This window comes from Ovis aries, chromosome 3 (assembly GCF_016772045.2).
Source record: "Ovis aries strain OAR_USU_Benz2616 breed Rambouillet chromosome 3, ARS-UI_Ramb_v3.0, whole genome shotgun sequence".
In the NCBI taxonomy this organism is placed as follows: Eukaryota; Metazoa; Chordata; class Mammalia; order Artiodactyla; family Bovidae; genus Ovis; species Ovis aries.
In genome coordinates, this window is record NC_056056.1 from 223,061,874 (window position 1) to 223,084,349 (window position 22,476).

The 22,476-nt window shown below is 60.5% G+C and overlaps 1 protein-coding gene across 4 annotated transcripts in view; it reads left to right on the forward strand.

Annotated features, from left to right (window-relative positions):
• The window catches only part of TBC1D22A (TBC1 domain family member 22A), a 264,330-nt gene that overhangs the window by 191,696 nt on the left and 50,158 nt on the right, over positions 1–22,476 (forward strand). For 2 of the 4 annotated variants that reach the window (XM_060413628.1, XM_042247897.1), the window contains 2 exons: positions 7,933–8,060; positions 9,466–9,751. In XM_060413628.1, coding sequence (XP_060269611.1) covers positions 7,933–8,060; positions 9,466–9,726 — 389 coding nt within the window. In that variant the 3' untranslated portion in view covers positions 9,727–9,751. Of the gene's footprint in view, positions 1–7,932; positions 8,061–9,465; positions 9,752–22,476 lie in introns of those variants that run through there. The other 2 variants (XM_060413629.1, XM_027968225.2) reach the window with 1 other exon arrangement.

Genomic DNA, 22,476 nt, shown 5'->3' on the forward strand with positions numbered 1-22,476 from the left:
AGATGCTTAGAACAGCCCCTGGCACATCGTGAGCTCAGCCAGCCCTGTGCCCGTGTTATGTCATCATCATTTTAACCTTACCAGCTGCAGAGCGGGCAGGTAACGGCGGGCGGGCTAGCCCTCCTCGGCTGGGGCTTAGTCTGGGGAATCTGCTCAGCCCAGTGTGCAGGACCTGGCAGGAGGCCTCCCTTGGCAGGCGCCTCAGTCCAGCCCCATGTCCATTCCTCCTCTGACCCTTAACCATCCAGTCCACGCCCGTTAGCGCGGCTGATACTGCCTGGCGGACCACGGGCTCCAAGCGGGATGCTGCCCATCATTATTATTAGCAATTACATTTCACCCTTAGGGAAAAAACAATGCCCATATGCATCGATGGAGAATAGTCCTACCTTCTTGTGTTAAAGCCTTAATCTGCGTGAGCATTTTCCCTTTCCCTGTGTTTTTAAATTTAGGTTAAATGCGATTTTAATGAAATTTCTCTGAAAGCTGTCTCGACTACATTGTAAGGTTAAAATTGACTTATTCTTTCAAGATAAAATTCAGTTACAGCTAGTAAACTAGATTCAGCTTTATTACCACCCAAGTGAAAATATTTTTATTACTGCTACAAGGTGAGCCTTCAGAGAGCAGAGGATAAATCAGTTGCCAGAGCGACCCTAGCCTGTGGAATGTTCAGTGAGCAGCAGTGAGCAGTACATGCTCCCCTCCCTTGCTGGCATCAGTAGGCCCCGGCCTGGCTGATCTGAGCACAGGGGACAGAGGCCACGTCTCACCAGAGGTGTGGGCCCTGGGGACGCAGCGATGGGCACGGAGGATGGGCTCAGGAAGGCATGTGGGTGCGGCTGTGCCTCCGTGTGCCCCTCCCCAGCCGTCTCCCTGTCCCAGGCTGGGGCGTGGTCCCCGTGGCCAGCGTCCTGATCGTTCCAGCGGCTCCGTGCTGTGCCTGCCTGGGGCCAGCGGACGGCAGGTGGCCGTGGGCTCTCACTCTCCTAGGAGGTGTCCAGTCTGCCTAACATGCCTTCAGCTGAAAACCCACATGGCTATGTGGCTGCATTTTGGGGAAGAGGGACCTATTCAATTCACTTCAGTCGCTCAGTCATGTCTTGACTCTTTGGGACCCCACGGACTGCAGCATGCCAGGCCTCTCTGTCCATCACCAACTCCCGGACTTTACTCCAACTCATGCCCATTCAGTTCAGTTCAGTTCAGTCGCTCAGTCGTGTCCGACTCTTTGCGACCCCATGAATCACAGCACGCCAGGCCTCCCTGTCCATCACCAACTCCCGGAGATCACTCAGACTCATGTCCATCGAGTCAGTGATGCCATCCAGCCATCTCATCCTCTGTCATCCCCTTCTCCTCCTGCCCCCAGTCCCTCCCAGCATCAGAGTCTTTTCCAATGAGTCAGCTCTTCGCATGAGGTGGCCAAAGTACTGGAGCTTCAGCTTCAGCATCATTCCTTCCAAAGAAATCCCAGGGCTGATCTCCTTCAGAATGGACTGGTTGGATCTCCTTGCAGTCCAAGGGACTCTCAAGAGTCTTCTCCAGCACCACAGTTCAAAAGCATCAATTCTTCAGCGCTCAGCTTTCTTCACAGTCCAACTCTCACATCCAAACATGACCACAGGAAAAACCATAGCCTTGACTAGACAGACCTTAGTTGGCAATGTAATGTCTCTGCTTTTGAATATGCTATTGAGGTTGGTCATAACTTTTCTTCCAAGAAGTAAGCATCTTTTAATTTCATGGCTGCAGTCACCATCTGCAGTGATTTTGGAGCCCCCCCCCAAAATAAAGTCTGACGCTATTTCCACTATTTCCCCATCTATTTCCCATGAAGTTATGGGACCAGATGCCATGATCTTCGTTTTCTGAATGTTGAGCTTTAAGCCAACTTTTTCACTTTCCTCTTTCACTTTCATCAAGAGGCTTTTTAGTTCCTCTTCACTTTTTGCCATAAGGGTGGTGTCATCTGCATATCTGAGGTTATTGATATTTCCCCTGGCAATCTTGATTCCAGCTTGTGCTTCTTCCAGCCCAACGTTTCTCATGTTGTCCTCTGCATAGAAGTTAAATAAGCAGGGTGACAATATACAGCCTTGACGTACTCCTTTTCCTATTTGGAACCAGTCTGTTGTTCCATGTCACCAGTTCTAACTGTTGCTTCCTGACCTGCATATAGGTTTCTCAAGAGGCAGGTCAGGTGGTCTGTATTTCCATCTCTTTCAGAATTTTCCACAGTTTATTGTGATCCACACAGTCAAAGGCTTTGGCCTAATCAATAAAGCAGAAAGAGATGTTTTTCTGGAACTCTCTTGCTTTTTCCATGATCCAGCGGATGTTGGCAATTTGATCTCTGGTTCCTCTGCCTTTTCTAAAACCAGCTTGAACATCTGGAAGTTCATGGTCCACGTATTGCTGAAGCCTGGCTTGGAGAATTTTGAGCATTACTTTACTAGCATGTGAGATGAGTGCAATTGTGCGGTAGTTTGAGCATTCTTTGGCATTGCCTTTCCTTGGGATTGGAATGAAAACTGACCTTTTCCAGTCCTATTGCCACTGCTGAGTTTTCCAAATTTGTTGGCATAGTAAGTACCCCATTTTCACAGCATCATCTTTCAGGATTTGAAATGGCTCAGCTGGAATTCCATCACTCCCACTAGCTTGCCCATTGAGTCGGTCCAAAAAAAGAAAAAAAGAAGTAGAGGCGGTTTCCTGTTGTCTAAAAAACAGTGTATAAACCCGTAGGTTCTAGTTCAGCCTCCGTCACTGACTGAACTTGGTTGCTACTGCCGCCAGTAGTAATAGCAGTGATGGCAGCTAGCATCTATTCGGCGCCTACAGCGTATGAGGCCCCGCCCTCAGGTCTTTCTCTGCATGTTGCGCTGCTGTTTCCCAGCACCTCCGGCAAGCCGCACGTGACCTTCTCCACGATGGGAGCCCTGCTTGCTCTCTGTCCCCCATGGACAGGATGGTCTCCGTGTGGCATCCAGCTCTGGACTGAACACGAGAGAGCCCGCCCAGCCGTCTCCCAGCCGCACGGGGGCCCGTGGGTCCTGGCGCAGAGTCGTGTGTGCCCCGCCCCTGCCCCAGGTTCCCTGGGGAGGGGTGGCCTGTGGCCGTGCCTTGGGGGTGCCTACCGCCAGGCCTCCACCTTCCTTGCGGGGCCCCTGCCAGCACTTGTGCCTTCTGCTGCCCCGCCTGCGGGGCTGCCCATGAGGACGGAGGAGGACATAAGGTCGAGCTTGCCTTCCTTGAAGGCAGAGCAGACTTCCCTTCTCCTGGCTTCCTGCAGGCGCCCGCATGCCCACGTCCCTGCCTTCAGCATGGCGCCCAGCATGCCCGCATGCCCGCAAGCTCAGTACCGGTCGCTGAATTGCCAGTAGGGTGTTTGCTGCGCTTCCATCTCAGGAGGGCGCCCCCAGCATCTGGGGCCTCATTGCTTTAGTTCAGTTTGAAAATAAAGCTGCCTGTTTACAGGGAGTCCGATTGGCGTGGGGGTTAGAGCAGTTCCATGTTGGTTATTCCAGTATCTGGACGTTCGTGGCACCATGCAGGTTTCCTCGGAGGCCTTCATTTTGCCGAGACTCTCCCCTCCGCACCCTCTTGCCGTTAGGCCGCAGGATGGGTGGTCGGTTGGTGGGAAGCTCACGATCTGAGCCAGTGCGCCGTCTGTGGAGGACGGAGCAGTGCTGCGTGTACAGGGCAGGCGGTGGCACCCCTGGCTGCTCGGTGACGGCCGACCCTCCCTGAGATGCGTCCTGCCTCAGTGTGAACCCCCTACCCCCCCACCCTCCCACCACTGGCTGAGTGGGGCCTTCCACACTGGGGCCCGAGGCCTCCTGGACCGGCTGGCTCCTCCCGCTCACTGACCTGTGCTGCTGTGGAGGCCAGGTGCTGCCTGTGCGAGAGCCTTGACCCCCGGGACCACCACTCAGATGCACTTCCCAGCACCCCCGGTGGTGTCAGGTACTCAGGGAGGGGCCGATGCCCGCTTGAGTGCTTGGGAGGGCTCAGCTCTGCTGTGGGGGAGGGCTGGGCCAGCCTGCTGCGAAGGGTCAGTGGCTCAGCATCCCGGTAACCCTGCCCCCTGCCCCCACCCCCTGCCCTCCTATCCCTGCCCCCCACCCCCGCCCCCTGCCCTCCTATCCCTGCCCCCCGCCCCCTGCCCTCCTATCCCTGCCCCCTGCCCCCCGCCCCTGCCCCTGCCCCCCGCCCCCGCCCCCTGCCCTCTGACCCCTGCCCCCTGCCCTCCACCCCCTGACCCCAGCTCCCATCCCCTGCCTGCCTTTGTTGCAGGAGCCCCGTCCCAGAGGCTCCCTCTGTGGTCCCAGGCCCTCGGGCTCAGGCCTGCTGGCCCTCCCGCCGTCTCCACGGCCAGGGTGTTGTTGGGGCGAGCCGGGCTGGACTGCCAGCTGGGGACCCTCCTTCCCCGTCTCTGCTCCCTCTCCTCCGTCCTTTCTGGGCCTCCGTGCCTCCCCAGCCCTTGTGTTTTCCTCCCAGTTGAAGCTTGGCCCACCTGAGCTGGTAGAGAGGGATTTATTTTCCTAAAATCAGGAGCCAACTCTCCTCCCATGTTGGGGCTGGCTGGGTCCCGGGAGGGCTTTGGGGCTGGCGGCCGGCAGGTGGGACTACACTCAACTCCCCTGCAGGACTCGAGGGGCCTTTTAAGGCCTAGAGCCACGGCGCGCTTTGTCTTTGACGGTCGAGGACGTTCTGTCCTGTGCGAGGACATGGAATGTTAACAGTTGCTCCGGGAGTTCTTCCTTCCAGGCCTGCACTTACACCGGATTGTAAAAGACTCCCCGTTTAGAGGGGGGCCCTCAGGTGGCCTGGCCACCCCCCACCCAGCCCACTTGGCAGCCTCAGGAAGGAGGGGGCTGGGCTGCCCCTCGGGGGCCGGAGGCGAGTGGGTCCTGGTGGTAGAGACACGCCCCGGCCTTGATCCCAGCTCCGCAGGCCACGCTGGGACCACCTCCAGCTGCTTAGGTGGGGGCGTGTTCACTCGGAAGCGATGATGACCACCCTGGTGGGTGATGAGAGGTGAGCGCCTGAGGTCCCGCTCGGCGATTTAACTTCTTTGCTCTTTAATGATGACATCTTTGTGACCCTCCACCCAAGACTGATGCTCCAGGTTTATTGCCAAACTGAGACCAGTTAATTAACTTTTAAGTGGAGACTTCCAAATAGAGCAGTAGAGCAATTCCCCTAGACCTTAAGAAGAAAGACTCCTCTTGGTTCTGAGTGTAGGCCATCAAAGCTGGTCTCGAGATGATTCCCTGAAGCCATTTTTGTTGGTGGTTACGAGTGGCTGGAGAGAATGAGTGTCTTTACCTCCCTCCCCGTAAAGAACCCGCATCCCTGGGAAGTCAGGACGGGAGCGGCAGCCTCACGGGGGGGTGGGTGGGGGGCTGTTCATGGTCAGCGGCTCTTGTTTTTGTTCTTTTTAGCTGATTAGAGAATTGAAATCTGCTCCCCGCCCCCAAATCAGAGCCTACCCAACAGCTCCTCACGCAGCAGAAGCGTGATGTTTGCCTGCGCTCGGCCTTTCGGGTGGGTGGGGGGAGCCCCATGAGCGGTTTTCTTTGTTGGGTTTCTGCGTGTGAGCAGTTAGGCCCGCTCTCTGGGAAGGTGAGTCTCAGCAGCATTTGGGCCCGCGTGAACCGTGTGCATTCTCGTGCGCCCAGTCCCTGGGACACGTGGCGTGTTCCCTCTTGGCGTGAATCTCAGGACGCAGTGTGGGTGCCTGGTTTGTTTTTATCAAGGGAAACGTGCTGTCTGGGCAGACCTCCCAGCCTGCATCCTGTGACCCAGCGGTGGTGAGTGCCCGGCCCGCCGCGGGAGGGCCTGAGCAGTGACGGTCATCATGCCTGCCTGCTCACGCATTGCACGGCCCTTCTTGTTTCCAGTGACGTGGAAATTTCGTTATAGAGTTATCACTAGCCAAATTACCTTTACTGGTGTCAGAGCATCTGCTCACAGTTACTTATACAACACGAGAAACGACTCCAGCATATACACTGGGCCCCGATGTGTATAAATGGGAATTAATGGCTCGAGCTTAGGCGTCCGTTTTTCAGCACGTTCAGAGCAGGAGGCAGCCTCCCTGGACGTTCACTGTATGCGTTGGGGGCTTGGGGGGTGGGGGGGATCAGTGCTGGGCCCACTGTATCCGTCTTCATCATTGCTTTCAAAGAAAATAGGTCTTCAGTGAGGAGCAGCCACGTCCGCGTGATCATGGAACGCCCGCTGCTGTCCTGGCACGGCTGCCCCTTTGGTCCCGAGTCAGCTGGGATGGCTGGGCCAGGGGGCGGGCTGCCGGGCAGGCGCTCACCAAGGACACCACCCCCCCGAGGTCCTGCAGAGCTTCGAGGCTGAAGCTCGAGTCCCCGCTCGGTGGCCCCAGGGCTGACCGCTTCATTCCCCTGGGGAATGTGGGGTTGCGTCAGGCAGAAGAGAAGCCCAGGCCCCTTCCAATGAAATAGACGACCTGGGGCTCGGAGCTGCGTTTTTCTTTCTGTCCTCTCACCTCCCGGAGGGCAGGGTGCTGGCCTTGCCTTCTCTGTGGCTTCAGGGTCGCAGGTGTTGGGGTCGTGGGGGCCCCCGTTCCATCCTGGAAAGAGCTGATCCGTGAGGAACCTCTGCCCACATCCTCGTGGAGCTGACGCCATGGGCCTCGTTCTGAAGACGCCCTGGCTGTGCCCAAGGTGCTGGCTCCTGGAGACAGCGGGCAGGTCTGTGGGCCTGACCAGCATCACGGGGCTCGTTCAGGACGTGGCGAGGGATGATCCTGAGTGTGTGCTGCTGCGTGTGCCCTGGCCGGGCCCCCTCCCTGCCCTCACATGGGCCCAGGCGAGCATGCTGTGGGCAGAAGCTGCCCAGCGGGCTGTCGGTCCTGGCGCCCTGGCTGGGATGGGCTTCTCCGGCTGAGCCTGAGACGGGGCGGCCTCCCTGGCGCCTGGTGGGGTCGAACTCAGGCGGAGCTGCTGAGGAGAGAAAGGGCCCGTTTTGACTGTTGGGGCGGGCTCCTTCAGTGACAGATGTTTCAGAAGTATGTGTTTACTCTTCCAAACCTGTTTGCTCGCCCGTTTATGTTAGAAAAGTGTCGCGTGCCTCCCAGGCACTTCTGGAGTTGTTTGTTCTCCCTGCTGGTAAATGGTCTCCTTTGCTTCAGCTGACCAGGCCAGTGGCCCTGCAGGCAGGGGGGCCTGGCCGACGGTCCCAGGCAGCTCATCCGTGGGCACCGCCCGGCCCCTGCCTCTGGGCCACGTCTGGCTCCGGCCCAGCTCCACTCCATCCACAAACGTGCCGGGCACTCGGCACTCGGCACTCGCCACACACCAGGCCTGGCTCCGTGCCAGTCGCTGGGCTCAGACGGGATCCTGCTCTGTGAGCACTGAGGTCCTCGGTGGGGGAACCCCGGGGGGCCTTCGATGGCTCTTTGGCTGGGGGAGGAGAGGACGTGAACCAATGCCCAGCGTGCCGCAACCCCTGAAACATCACCCGGGAGTCAGCCCTGACTCCCCGATCATTAAAACCCCGCGAGCCCCAGCTGTCCTGGGGGTGGGGGTCCTGAGTGCCCGCGGGGCCTGGCCCTGCCCCCCTGCCACCTACTGTTGGCTCTGCAGGGCCATGGAGCTCTGTTTGAGCTCCGCCACGAGTCCCCGCGTGTCCCCTGTGCTCTCGGACCTGCTCGCGCACCCGTCGGGTCAGGCTGGCCCTGCCCCTCCTCTGGGGTTGGGGCGCACGCTCAGCACCCGTCGGGTCACGTCACCGCTGCACCTGCCCTCCGCCGCGCTCCTCCGGGAGGGGCTGCCGCTCTCGGAGCAGCAGGGCCCTGTCCGTCCTGGCTCTGGGGGAGGTCGCTCGGGCGGGTGGAGGGGGTTTCCAGGCGGGGCTCTGCTGACCCGAGGGGCCTGTTTGTCTCCGCAGAGCAAGTGCACCGGCACCTGGGTCAGCACGAGGTGCGGTACCTGCAGTTCACCTTCCGCTGGATGAACAACCTGCTGACGCGGGAGCTGCCCCTGCGCTGCACCGTGCGCCTGTGGGACACCTACCAGGTGAGCCTGCCGGGGCGCCGCCCCCAGGGCCGGCCGCGGGCACCCCCCAGGGCCGGGCCCTGTGCCCCTATCCCCAGGGCCGGCCGCGCGCACCCCCCAGGGCCGGCCGCGCGCACCCCCCAGTGCCGGCCGCGCGCACTCCCCAGGGCCGGCCGCGCGCACTCCCCAGGGCCGGCCGCGCGCACCCCCCAGGGCCGGCCGCGCGCACTCCCCAGGGCCGGGCCCCGTGCCCTAACCCCAGGGCCGGCCGCGGGCACCCCCCAGGGCCGGCCGCGCGCACCCCCCAGTGCCGGCCGCGCGCACCCCCCAGGGCCGGCCGCGCGCACTCCCCAGGGCCGGCCGCGGGCACCCCCCAGGGCCGGCCGCGCGCACTCCCCAGGGCCGGCCGCGCGCACTCCCCAGGGCCGGCCGCGCGCACCCCCCCAGGGCCGGGCCCCGTGCCCTAACCCCAGGGCCGGCCGCGGGCACCCCCCAGGGCCGGCCGCGCGCACCCCCCAGGGCCGGCCGCGCGCACCCCCCAGGGCCGGGCCCCGTGCCCTAACCCCAGGGCCGGCCGCGCGCACTCCCCAGGGCCGGCCGCGCGCACCCCCCAGGGCCGGCCGCGCGCACTCCCCAGGGCCGGCCGCGCGCACCCCCCAGGGCCGGGCCCCGTGCCCTAACCCCAGGGCCGGCCGCGGGCACCCCCCAGGGCCGGCCGCGCGCACCCCCCAGGGCCGGCCGCGCGCACCCCCCAGGGCCGGGCCCCGTGCCCTAACCCCAGGGCCGGCTGCATACCCACCCAGGGCCGGGCCCCGTGTCCTCCCCCCAGGGCTGGGCCCTGTGCCCCTATCCCCAGGGCCGGCCGTGCACACCCCCCAGTGCTGGCCGCGCGCACTCCCCAGGGCTGGCAGCGCGCACCCCCCAGTGCTGGCCGCGCGCACTCCCCAGGGCCGGCCGCGCGCACTCCCCAGTGCTGGCCGCGCGCACTCCCCAGGGCCGGCCGCGCGCACTCCCCAGGGCTGGGACCCGAGTCCTCCCCCCAGGGCCGGCCGCGCGCACTCCCCAGGGCCGGGCCCCGTGCCCTAACCCCAGGGCCGGCTGCATACCCACCCAGGGCCGGGCCCGGTGCCCTCCCGCGCCAGGGCCTGGCCCCATGTCCTCCCCCTGGGGTGCCGGCCACACCCTCCCCTCCAGTGCTGGCGTGTCCTCCTCCACGAGGCGCCACACGTGTCCTCTCCAGCGCTGGCCATGTGAGTCCCCACGAGGACCAGGCCCCATGTCCTCCCCACGGGGGGCCGGCCGTGTCCTCCCCTCCTGCAGGGGCTGGCCTGTCTCCCACCTCACAAGGGGCTACACATGTCCTCCACCCTCACGTCCTGCTACGTTCTGCCCTGGGTCTGTTTGCTGCACTTGATTTTGCCTTCAGAGTCTGTCTCCACTGAAACGTGGTCTTTTGGAAGTCCATTTCTTGTCACCTGATCAGCTGAGACCGGGAGAAGAGCTTTCGGTCATCCATCTGTGCCTGGGCCCCGTCTCTGTCTGGGCTCCACCCCACCATGCAGCGGCACTGTCTGGGTTTGGGGGTGGGCGTGGCGAGGAAGCTCTGACTCCGGGGGAGCCCCAGCCGTGTCTCAGAAACACTCCTGCTCAGGACTCGCCCGTCATCTGTGTTTCGAGTTACTTATGATAAAGATTTTAAAAAGTCGCTGACAGATTCGGTGTACTCTGAAATTTCCTCCTCTCCACCGATTTTGATGAAATTCATTTCTTCAGGAGATTGAGTTTTCTGGAACAAACCACCTTTGTTCCCTCGAGAGTGGCGTTGCTTATTCTAGCGTCTTTCCATTTTCTCCAAGCTGTTTGCCAAGGCTGTGCTGGGGCTTCCACACGGCCTTTCCACCTTGCTCGCAGTGAGCGGGCCCCCTGTGTGGACTAGGGGTGGGATCCTTGCAGAGGCTGGGTCTCACTGTTAGCTCTGGGAGGCAAGGTTCTTCTTCCTCTGGATGTCAGCTCTTCACGGGCTTAGATGGGGAGCTGCCTGCACAGGCCGGGAAAGGGGGGCCCCAGGCTACAGGCTCTTTGCAGGGCAGGCACCCCATGAGGATGGAGTGGGAGTCCCGGGGCCCTGAGTAGGCTGGACAGGCCTCGCGCCTCCTCCCTGTCAAGCATGCCCTTGGCGTTTGTGCCCGGGGTGGAGACCTTAGGCTGCTGCCCTGCCAGCCCCATGCGCCAAGCTGCTTTCTCCCAGGACATGGGGAACAGCAGCCCAGAGCTGTGTTCTCGACGCTGCCCGTGTGCTTCACGCCCAGCGGGGGACCTGGGCTGCTTTGGGCTCTGAAGCTCCGGGTTCTGACTTTCCTCTTGTTCGCAGCCTGTATGGCCTAATCTTTAGTGTTGGCTTCAGAAACCACGACTGGTCAGTAGACGGCACCCAGATCCCCGTTTTGTTTTGCTTTTCTAGGCACTCAGTGGCCACAGAATTTCTAGCCACTAATATTTACTGGGACATAAAGCATTTATTTGGGGGTGTTGTTAAAGTGGCCGGCAGTATGGTGCTATCAGATGGGTCTCGGCAACATCGCAGGAAACAAAGCTTAATATTCCGTGAATTGCGAATGCTCTTCACTTGCGGTGGGTGAGGCTGAGATCCTGGCCCCCCCTCATTAAGCACTAAGTTTTCTATAGTACTGTCCCCATTATGAATAAATTAGGTATTAAGTCAGTCTCGTTTTGAGGAGCCGAAAATGGATGTGCAGCGTCTGTGGCCCTGCACCACTTCGCTACGACTCCTAATAGGTATTAAAACTCTAAGCGCAATTGTGGCATCTTTATTGAGTTAATTTTCCTGAAATTAAATTTCATCATGAATTGACTCATTTGTACCACGGACTCATTGTTGAACTGACAGTACCCTGGTCATAAACCTTTTCATATCTTAAAAATTGGGGGTATTTCTATTTTACAGGCCCAAGTAACCATGAAATTGTATTGCATCTTTTGGCAATGGAAATACATAGTAATCATCGGATGGCAATCGGGCAATTACCCTCCCCTAAACCGGGGTGTTTATTACCTGGGCCCTTACCAGTTTCCGCAAATCCTTAATCCCTCACGGGGCAGCTGAGCATCCTCCAGGTACGCGTGTCGACCACCCAGACGTGGCCTAGCCGGCCGGGAGACAAGCCTGCTCCCAGAGTGTGTCCTGTGCCCACACAGGTGGGGTGCTGGCTGCCATGGGGGCTGCGGTGGCCCATCCAGCTCCTGGAGAGCCTGGGCTGTGGGAGGGAGCCGGTGGAAAGGAGACATCCCGCCCTCGGTGTGGATTCTGAGGACCTCGGATGAGACAGAAGGTCTGGGCGCGTGTGCTGTGCAGCTTCGGGGCTGCGACCGTCCAGTCAGCCGGGATTCTTTCTGCCTTGCTTGGGTCCTCTGGCCACTCACCTCCCCTCCCTGTGGGCCCCCCAGCCCCCCGTGGAGGAAACCCAGGCTTTCTCCCTGGCACGCGGGGTCCGCACCGGGCTGCCAGCTCTGAGAGAGCACGTGGGGTTTCCAGGCCACATGGCTGCGCCCTGCTGCCATGCGGACCCCGAGGCCGAGCTCTGGGGCTGGCCCCCAGGGTAGCGGGGGCCAGGCCTGGGCCACAGTGGGCCGGGCGCCAGCAGGGGGATGGCTGAGCTGCACGTTTAGGGAGCACCTGACTCCAGGGACCCCGCCTGCCCGTGGAGACCCAGCCTCAGCGGGTCTCCCTTACTGTCCTTCATGCGTCTTCTCTGGGGGGCTTCCCCGGTGCCTCAGTGGTAAAGAACCCGCCTGCCAGTGCGGGAGACGCAGGAGATGCAGGTTTGACCCCTGGGTCGGGAAGATCCCTCAGAGGAGGAAATGGTGACCCACTCCAGTATTCTTGCCTGGAGAATCCCATAGACAGAGGAGCCTGGCGGGCTTGGGGGACAAAATTTGCCTTTTTGTCGGAGCTGCTTGACTTCCTCCCAGATCGCAGGGGTGGGTGCATCTCCTGTGTGACTGGGGTCCCCGACCTGCTAGACACTCTGGGGTGTGCACTGGGCTGCGGCCCCACTGTGCAGGTGACGACACGTGAGCGGCTTCTCCCAGCGTCTGTGGAGCGACACTGCCCTCCCTGTGAGTGGAGCAGCCCTCCCCCAGGGGGACCTGTCGGGGAGGGGACAGCCAGGAGGGGCAGTGCCTGCGGATTTCCTGGAAGATGGGAGATGAAAGTGCATTTTCTGGCTGGGTTCCTTTTCTCCTAAGTGGCACTAGAGTGTCGGCCAGCTCAAGATTGCTTTAGCTGTTTGGGGTCTTTTGTGGTTCCGTACAAATTCTAGGCTTGTTTTTCTACTTGTGTGAAAAATGCCTTAGGGAGTTTGATAGGGAAGGCCTTGACTCTGTGGACTACTCTGGGTAAGAGGGACGTTTCCGCCGCGCTCGCTCTTTCAGTCCGCGAATGAGAAGTGTCTCTGTTTCTTTGTGTCTTCTTCAGCTGCGTGTATCACTGCTTTCTGGTTTTCAGTGCAGATTTTCCCCTTCCTTGATTAAATTTATCCCCAAGTATTTTATTCTTTTCGATGCAATTGTAAATGGGATTGTCTTCTTAATTTCTGTTTCTGATAGTTCATTGTCAGTGTACAGAAATGCAAATGAGTTTTCTATATTGATCTTTTTTTTTTTTTTTTTTAATCCTGCAACTTTCCTCAACTTGTCCAAGAAGAAGAAATGACGCTCAGTCGTATCCGGCTCTTTGGGACCCCATGGGCTGTAGCCTGCCAGGCTCCTCTATCCATGGGGTTTCCTAGGCAAGAATACTGGGTGGGTTGCCATTCCCTTCTCCAGGGGGTCTTCCTGACCCAGGGATGGAACCTGGGTCTCCTGCATTGCAGGTGGATTCTTTACCGTCTGAGCCACCAGGGAAGCCCACCTTGTCCAAAGGAAATGAGATTATCTCAGAGATGTCTGCCCCCGCTTTTTATGGCAGCCAAGACACGGAGCCCGACCATCGAGCCCCGAGTTTACAGGCGACTCTTTTAGGGTCTAGCATTGCTCATGCCTGGATTTTTACATCCTCTGGAAGAAATTTAGTAAGTCAAAGTCAGGCCACAGATTTGCTTTCTGGACCTTGGCCCGACATGTCCCAAGGGTAGGGAGTATTCTCCAGATTTCCAGTCCAATTTTCTGTGACCTTTAGTTACTGACTGCGAGGGGGAGGCAGCGGTCTGCCTGGGGCCCCGGGGAGATGACAGTCTTGCTGGCGAGGATTCACTCCTCCCAGGACTCTGAGGGCCCAGGGTTTGCCATCTCAGGACGGTGTCCTGGGCCAGCTGTTGGCTTCTTCTCACCGTGTGAGCATCAGGGTTCCCAGACGTTCACCTGGCTCCTCGGAGACCTCCTTGTACTTAACCGCTGAGCTTGGGGAGGCCTGCCGATCGCAGTACAGGCCTGACCTGGGTTCACGGAGCACCTGGGCACCCTTGCTGGTGCCAATTGCATCGCTGTAAATAAACCTGCGGATGTGATTAAATTCCCAAAAGGCCTCCTTCCTTCACTGCTTGTTTTCTGAAATTCTGTATTCTTTTATTTCACCATGGGAGCGTGTGCAGAAGCATTAGAGAAGAGAACACTCTCCCCCTCGAGATGCTCCCACTCGCCGTGCAGAGCGGCTGTGGAAGCACGCTGGCGCTTCTCCAGTCTTTATTCTCAGCAAGTTTTTGAACATAATACGCTCACGTATTGCATATGGTTGTGCTCTCTGCGTTTGTTATATCGTCCCGTCATAATGTTTTTTGCTTTTTTCTGTATTAGTTCCTAGTCTTTTCAGCCATTGCCTTAAACGGTTGCATAATATCCTGATAATATCCTGACCCGTGCATATATCATCATCTGCTTAAAGGTGGTGGGGTGGACGTGCAGTGTAATTGTGGCTGCGATGTGAATTTTGTCTGTGCTAAGAGTCCCTTCAGAGACTCACAGGGTGAACAGTCCTGATGCCTTCGAGGGTCTCAACGCAAACCACTCTGTGGGAGCGTGAGGCTCTCTTCACTCTTGTCGTCACCGGGCCTTTTAATAAGTGTGGCTCTTCTGAGTTCGCCTAGGCAGTCGGCGGTAGCTCCTTAACCCTGTGTCTATCTCTGTAGTCCCTGTTACGTCTCTCAGGTTTGGGTGCGTTTTAGTGGCTGCCGTGCAGTGTTCATGATAAGCTTTCTGTCGGTCCGTGGCTTCCCAGGCGGGTGTTTGTAAACGCTGGGGACTCGGTCACCAGCACCCACCGCTGCCGCCAGCACCTGTCACCCACCCCAGGCTGGGCCCGCAGAGCGCTGTTGGGAGCTGCCGGGCATCGCAGCGAGCGAGCCAAGCGGACACGCAGGCTTCCCCACTTGGCGGCCGTCTTCCCCGTGTTCTGGAAGAGGAGGCCGGGGCTCCGAGGGGCCGAGGTGTGTTCCGGGGGTCTCTCCCACTGTCCGTGGCTGCTGCATCTGTGGTGCCGTGGGCCCAGCTCCGAAGGCCTGGCTTATGCCCTGTGTGTCTGCCCCCAGCTGTGGCCTCTGCGCTCTCTGCCGGGGCGGCTGAGGCTCCGCTGGGCAGAGGCGCCAGCCCAGTGCATCATGATTCTGGCTGCGAGGCCTCCCCTCCTCCGCAGGCCCTGGAGTCGGGCGCTCCTGCCTCCCTCGCCCGTGTGATGCCAGGGCAGGGCAGATAGCAGTGGGGACGGGGTTGGGGCTGGCCCAGACCTTCCCAGGCAGGTTCTCCCCACCTCTCTGGCCCCACGCCACTTGCTGTGAGCATCTGAGAAACCTTGACTTTGTGTCTGCTTCTCATGGAGCTCATTTGCGCTGCGGGCACAAAGGTCCATTCTAGCCTTCCACTTGAGCGCCAAGTTTGGAGTATTCTCACCCAGCTTGAGCACAGCTGTGTCCGTCACCTGGCGATGCTCGCACACCTCAGAGGCTGGACAGTAACGTAGGCTCTCCTAAGGACTATAAAGGATTGTAGTTTCCTTCAAAGGGTTTAAAAATAAATACGTTTGTTTTGGCTGTGCTGTGCGGGCCTCCTCTCTAGCTACGGTTATTGGTGTTCAGTCCCTCAGTCTTGTCTCTCTGTGACCCCGTGAACCGCAGCACGCCAGGCCTCCCTGTCCTTCACCATCTCCCCAAGCTGGCTCAAACTCATGTCCATTGAGTCGGTGGTGCCATCCAACCATCTCATCCTCTGTCGTCCCCTTCTCCTCCTGCCTTCAGTCTTGCCCAGCATCAGAGGCTTTTCCATTGAGTCAGTCCCTTGTATCAGGTGGCCACAGTACTGGCGCTTCAGCTTCAGTCCTTCCAGTGGCTCTTCAGGGTCAATCTCCTTGAGGATGGGCTGGTTGGAGCTCCTTGCAGTCCAGGGACTCTCGAGAGTCTTCTCCAGCGCCTAGTTGTGGTGTGCGGGCTTCCCCTTGCAGCGGCTTCTCTTGCTGGGACCACGGGTTCTGGAGTGCACGGGCCTCAGGAGGAGCCGCACGCGGGCTCCGGGCGTGGAGCACGGGCTCATTGCTTGCGGTGTGTGGGCTTAGCTGCTCTGCGGCATGTGGGATCTGCCCAGACCAGGGATTGAACCCGAGCCTCCTGTGTCTCCTACATCGGCAGGCAAATTCTTCACCTCTGAGCCACCAGGGAAGCCCCCTACAAGGGGGTCTTACCCTGGCTGTCCAGAGGCCGCCTCTCCCCTGAGGAGCGAATTCCAGTGGTGAGCAGGTGCAGTTTCTGCCTGAGTCTCAGCAGCACCCCACGTGGTCTCAGGTCCGAAGGTGCCCGCCCGGCAGAGCCAGCATGTTTTCCTGGCTTTTATGCCGTAGTGGGGGCTGGGGAGGGGTGGTCTTGTTACTGTTCTAAAGGCTGAGTTTGAAGAGGATCGTCTGCGACTCACCCATGCGTGGGCCGTGGGTCCCGAGTGGAGTGTGGCTCTTCTGTGTCTGGTTCCTGCTCAGCAGCTGGGCCGTGTGCACTCCTGGGACGGAGGCCTGGGCGCGGGATGTGTTGGGCTGCCTGGCCTCCAGCGAGAGTGTGAAGATGGCAGGCATCACCCCGAGCGGGACTCTGGGATGCTGGAGGCAGACCCTCTCCTGGATGGGACTGCGGCAGTTTCTGCCTGCTGGTCAGGCGTGCTCTGCGCTCTTGTGGGCGCCGTGTTATCACTCAGACCAGGACGCCAGCGGCTGGCACCTGTCCTGAGCAAGGGCAGTGGGCCCACCCCCAGGCTGCCCCCCTGCTCAGAGCTTCTGACTCTGTTTTGGGGAAAAGTTGCTGATGGTCCCGCAATCAAATACTTGTGGGATTACATGGCAGGGAGATGCTGTCAGAAAGGGGCGAGTGATTTAGTTATAGATCCGCTTGGCAGCCCCCGCTTTCTGGATGCTTCTCTGTTGTCAGCTGTGAGTCGGGCCTCCGGCTTCCACTGGCCCAGAACCCCTCGGATTTCAGATTCAGTTTGTAGGCGATGGCAGAGCCAGGCTGTTGTTGGCATTTCGTTGTCGGGGCCCTGCCTCTGCCCACTCGAAATATACCTGTGACCCCCAGAATGACAGCAGGGTCGTGTAAGGGGCCTGTCGGGACGTCTGGAACACGAGCCCCTGGAAGGCGCCGGCCTGCGTCCAGACGGGTCCCGTCCAGACGATGCACTGTAAGGCATGGGTGCATGGCCCGACTTTCTCCCACTGCTGTTCCGGGCAGGCGGGCCCTCCGCCACCCCAGCTCCCTGGCTCTTGTCTGCCGGGGGCGGCCCTGCTTTCCGTGGTCCCGTGTCCCCAGGGCTGTGTCCTGTCCAGTGCCCTGGCCACGCCCTCTGCCCTCACAGAGGCTCTTCCCCGAGAAGTGAGGACAACTCAGCCCCCGGGACAGCCCTCCCCGGGGTTGACGTGTCATCTCCTGGAGCGTCACATACGTGGAGCCCTCCCAGAACGTGCTCTTGGTCTGGCCGCTCCCGTGCTGTGTAATGGCTCGAGATTGAGCCATTATAATTCTGCATTGTGAGTGAGTTGGTGCCTGATTATTGCCGAGGCCTCTGTTGCTGTAACGGAGTCTTCCCTTTGGCGCCCCAGGCGGTTCCTGCCCCATCTCGAGGTCGGGAGGTATAACCAGGCTCTCCATCCTCTTCCCTGGCCGCTGGGCAGAACCTGCGAAACTCTCTGGGACGGGGATGCTCAGAGCCCGTCCCTGGGCGGTCCCTGCATCGCCTTGCTGGAACCACATGTTCTCCAGCCCCCCGACCCTCAGCCTCAGACTCCCCAGCTGGCCCAGCCCCCCGTGTCCCAGCAGATGCTGAGGCTTCCGTGCCCGCTCCAGGACGGTGGGGAGGCTGGGACTTGGTCCTGGAGGTCGCGAGGAGACACAGGTGCCTGCTGTCGGCAGGACCCTTGGCTCCTGTCCCAGGCTGGGAGCAGAGCGTCAGCTTTGCCTCAAGTCTCCGTCTTTCCACAGGCCAGCCCTTCCCAGCTGCACACCAGGAGAGGGTGGCTGAGCTCCTGAGAAAGTGAGATCCCGCTGGGTCTGCATGTAAAGGAGGTGTGCCCAGAGCCCCGTGTCTCTGCCTGCCTCCTCCCTGACCTGGGGGCCTGCCAGGGAGACCCAAGGGCCGGGTCAGTCCTGCCCACCTCACTCCGGGGGCCTGGTCGCCCTCCTGAGGAGCTGAGCAAGCCTGAGTTTCTTCCTTTTGGTTTATAAACTTGCTCTATTTCCTGGGACCAGTGTAGTCCAGGCCCACACACACCTGTTTGGAGCGCCCTGCCCTTGCCAGGACTGTGCCTAGCACCTGCCGTAAGGAATGCGTGTGTGTGTGTGCGTGTGTGTGTGTGTAACCTCTGATTCACGCACAGTGAGCTGCTATGTGTGTTTGTAACCTCCAATCTATGCACAGTGAGCAGGAGTTTGCCTTCCAGAGGATGTGTCTGCTCTACCATGGCTGACGAAGCAAGCAGCTGCTCACAAAGAAATATCTAAATATGCATGAAGCTCTAATTATTAGAAAGTATTGTGTTTTAACTTCTTGAATATTAAAAAATGGGGGTTTAAATGCAAATGCAGTTTGATCAGCCCCTGGGACCCTTTGTGCGCTCAACTGATGAGGGCTCTGTGATGGCGGGCTCCCTTCTCGGGGGCCGGGGGGACGCAGGGGCCTCAGGCGGCCTCCCTGCGCTTCTGTGTCGCTGCAGGGCCAGGCCCTGTTCCAAAGACTGGCAGCTCCTCGTCGCTGGCCTCTCTCCCTGCCCTGCACAGGCCACTTTCAGGCGCCCGGCATCTGGTGGAGCTCGTGTTGGTGGAGGCACGGGGGGTCAGGCTGGTGGCGAGCCTCCCGGACCCGGGTGCAGATTCCCAGCCCCGTGCTCCGGGGCCCGGGGCCTTGGGCGTGTCCCCGGCTGGGCCCTTGGGTTGGGTGGGGGTGCCGTGGGCCGTGACACTGAGCTCTCTGGCTGTGAGCCTCAGTTTCTTCTTTGGAAGGGGCTTCCCAGGTGAGCTTGTGGTAAGGAAGCCACCTGTCAGTGCAGGAGATGTGAGGGATGTAGGTTGATCCTCCGGTCAGGAAGGTCCCCTGGAGGAGAGCATGGCACCCCACTCCAGTGTTCCTGCCTGGAGAATCCCATGGACAGAGGAGCCTGGTGGGCTACAGTCCATGGGTTGCAAGGAGTTGGACACGGCCGAGCCCTAGAGCTGGCGTGTGCGCACCCCCGCGGGCTTGTGGCCTGGGCTGGTGAGTGCACCCTCCCTTTCTCGGGCCCCCGCTATGAAAGAGCGCCCCTCCCAGTGTGCGCCTCCCCCTAGGTTTCTCATGCTGGGGTCTGCGCTCTGCCTCTCGCGTCCTGTAAGCCTGTGTCTGGGCCTCCTCCACGTGGGCACATGGGGCTGGCCCTGGCAGGGCTGGCCTGAGCAGGGGGCAGCACCCCCCGCTTGCTCTGCGTGGACACAGGCCCCGAGATGCTCCCGGCAGCGTGGGAAGCTGTGGCTGAGCCCAGCCCTGTGCCCGGACCTGCGAGGGGGTGAAGCGAGACGGGTTCTCACAGACACAGACCTGCCTGCAGGGGCCTGCGTGAGTGCAGGGCACGGGCGACCGGCAGGGCATGGGCGACGGGCTGGGCGCGGGTGCAACTCAGCTTACGGGAGGAGTCTCCCTGGGGACCCCGGAGACATTTGGGAAGCACAGTCTGAAGGGAGAGCCTGGGCGCCCTTCCTGCAGGCCCGAAGGGAGGGGACGAGGCTGGCTGTCACTGGTGCGGTGTGTTGGGTTCCCAGGTCTCAGGGACTGAGCCTCCTACCCCGCAAACACTGGGCACTCACAGCCTCAGACGTGCATCCTCTCACAGGGAGGAGGCCACGGCAGCCGCCTCCAGTGTTCTTGCCAGGAGAATCCCATGGACAGAGAAGTCTGGGAGGCCGCATTCCGTAGGGGCACTAAGAGTTGAACAGGACTGTAGCAACTGAGCGCGTACGTGTCCTCTCACAGGCTGGAGGCCGGAGCCCTGAGTCCGGTGCCCGCGGGGCCGCTTCCTTCTTTTTCTGTTTGATCCCAGTGTGCGGCTTGTGAGCTCTGGATGCCCAACCAGGGCTTGAACTCGGGGCCGCTGCACTGGGGGCCCAGAGTCTTACCCTGGACTGCCAGGAGAAGTCCCAACAGTGGCAGTTTGTTAGTTTTCTGGCCTCGTCCCGAGCGGCGTGTGGGATCTCAGTTCTCCGATCGGCCGAGGCCTCACTCCTTCTGGAGGCTCTCCCAGCCTCTGGGGGCCCCGGTGGTGCCCAGCGTTCCCTGGCTGTTGGACGCAGCACCCCAGTCCTGGTCTCGGTCACCACGAGGACTTCTTCCCCGTGCACCTGCACCCACAGCCCCCTTTTCTGATATGGACCCCCAGTCTGCGGCCTCATCTTAGCTGCATCTGCAGCGACCCTGTTTCCCAACAAGGCAGTGTTCACAGGTCGCCTGGGGTTGGGACGTGACGATGGCTTTCGGGGGACACAGTTAAGCAGATGGGCCGTCCTGGCCCCGAACCTGGCGGGTGTGCTGGGGAGGAGCAGGTGCTGGCCTGCCCCTCGGTCCTGTGCAGAGCAGGCCAGCGCTCAGAGTGCCCCAGGCGGCTCCGGGACCGGCCTGGCTCCTCCGTGCACGACAGCTTGGCCTGTGGGGTCGTGTGCGCTTCAGCAAACGCGGGGCCAGGAGCACAGAACCGCTGTCCAGCATCTGCTCAGACTGAGCTGTTCAGCTCACTGTGGTCCGTGTCAGGAAGGATCAAATGGTTCAATCGGATCCATTTCGCCTGGTGGCATTTTAAGTACAGAAATGGTGCTCCATTTTCAGGGGACAAAAAGCCCTTTTCTTACGGCTGCGAGCGCCCTGTTATCAGTAGACCTCCGTGGCTTCAGGGGCCAGCCGGGCCCTGGCCTGCCCTGAGCCCCTGTGCTGTTCCCGTCGCCGTGAAACTGAAGCCAGGCGCGTCTGGGGTTCCATAACCGAGAGTTCCCTCGAGGGGCTTTGTTTCCATTATCCTTGGGATCTCGGGTGCGATAAGGTGTCAGGAACGAGCTGCTTTTAATTAAATTTCACAAGAGAAAAAACGTTAACTCTAGAGGCGTCTTTCTTTCCTGTAGCTGACAGCGTCTTTAGAAAAACATACCGCACACGTTCATCTCTGCCGTTATGAAGAGGCGGTTCTCAGGACCTGTCAGTGTTGTCGGACAGGAGGGGAGTCTCAGTTAGCAGTGAAGGGTATTGTTGAGACCTTAGCCCTGCCTCACTGGGCAGATCCGTGGAGATTCTTCAGATTCCCCCCTGATTTTAGGGGCGGCGATGTTGAAGATCTGGATGTCTCCGCCTTGCCCTGCCCTCCGTCTGCACCTGAGCACCGGGGCAGTGAGGGGAGAGCCTCCTTCCAGGTGAGATTGCTCACCGGAGCCTCATCCCAAATGTGTCGGGCCTTCTGTTGCCCAGTCGTGTCCCTGGCTGCTGGGGCCAGGAGCCTCCAGGGTTCGGTGTTTCGTCTTAAGCGAGCAACCTCAGGTCCTTGGGCAGAGGCCTGTGGACCCCTGGCCGCTTCCTGCTCCCGTCTTGCAGCCCACAGCCATCCCACTTGTCTGGCAGCAGCACGTGGTGGGGGTGGGGGGCAGAGGGTGAGTGGAAGGATTCTGCAGAGATGCTGAGCTGCATTTCGGACCCACTGACTTGGAGAGCCTTGGACACGTGTGCGGACCAGGTCCAGCAGATGACTGGACCTGGGGACCAGAAGCAAGGCCTTGTGCACAGCCATCCTGTGCTGGGAGGTGTGGGACGCACGAAAAGTGTGTTCATTACGTGTGTGCAGGACAGTTACTCAGATCTCAGAGGGCTGGGCCTGCCTGGGGCTCACCCTTCGAGTCTCCCGCGGAGCCGGTGTGCCCTGGGGCAGCGAGGAAAGCCCCCCACTGGCCGGGCTTGGCCTCAGAGCCCAGCGGAACACCCGCACTGGCCGGACTAGGCCTCAGAGCCCAGCGGAGCCCCCCACTGGCCGGGCTTGGCTTCAGAGCCCAGCGGAGCCCCCCACTGGCCGGGCTTGGCCCGCCCAGCGGAACCCCCTCACTGGCCGGACTAGGCCTCAGAGCCCAGCGGAGCCCGCCCACTGGCCGGGCTTGGCCTCAGAGCCCAGCGGAGCCCCCCACTGGCCGTGCTTGGCCTCAGAGCCCAGCGGAGCCCGCCCACTGGCCGGGCTTGGCCTCAGAGCCCAGCAGAGCCCCCATCTCCGCCTGGTGGCTTTCGGTGCTCGCTCTGGACGGGCAATGGCAACGCTCTGGAGGCGTGCTGCTGCTTTGAACTGGGCGGCGCTGTGCCTCCAGGCCCTCTGCCTGTGTCCCTGTCCCTGCTTGGCCCTGCCTGATGCCAGCCCATTTTGAAATCTCCTCTGAGCCTCCTTCCCGGACTGTGGAGGAGAAGGCAGATGCTGGAAGGTGACCCAGAGCCACTGTTCGGGCGTTGTGTCAGACCCTGCCTCCTCCTGTGCCCACCCTAGTGCTGAAGCGGGAGGCGCGTGGGCCGGGGTGGGGGAGGGCAGGGCCTGCGGAGATGGGGACCAGCACGTGCAGGGCAGACGGGCCTTTCTGCTCCCCGAGAGGCTTCCCTCTCTGTGGACACAGTGAAACCTGGACTCGGTCAGCGCAGAGCGGGCCAAGCAGCCAGCTGAGCGCCCCCAGGTCCTCGGAGTTGCTTTTGGAAGGCTGGGTCCGTCCTTTCAAGCCCAGGGCGGAGGCAGGACTGTGTGCATCCTCAGGGGTCAGGCCAGAGCAGGAGAGGTGCTGGGCTGGAGCCAGGGCCTCGGGAAGGGGCTGGGGGTGTTTATGTAGTGACTCGAAAGAAACAGACCACACAGACATGTGCACGCAGACAGCTGGGCTGTTCTCAGTGTTTCTCCTCTTAAGGCTCTTCTGGGTCTGCCTTTGAAGCC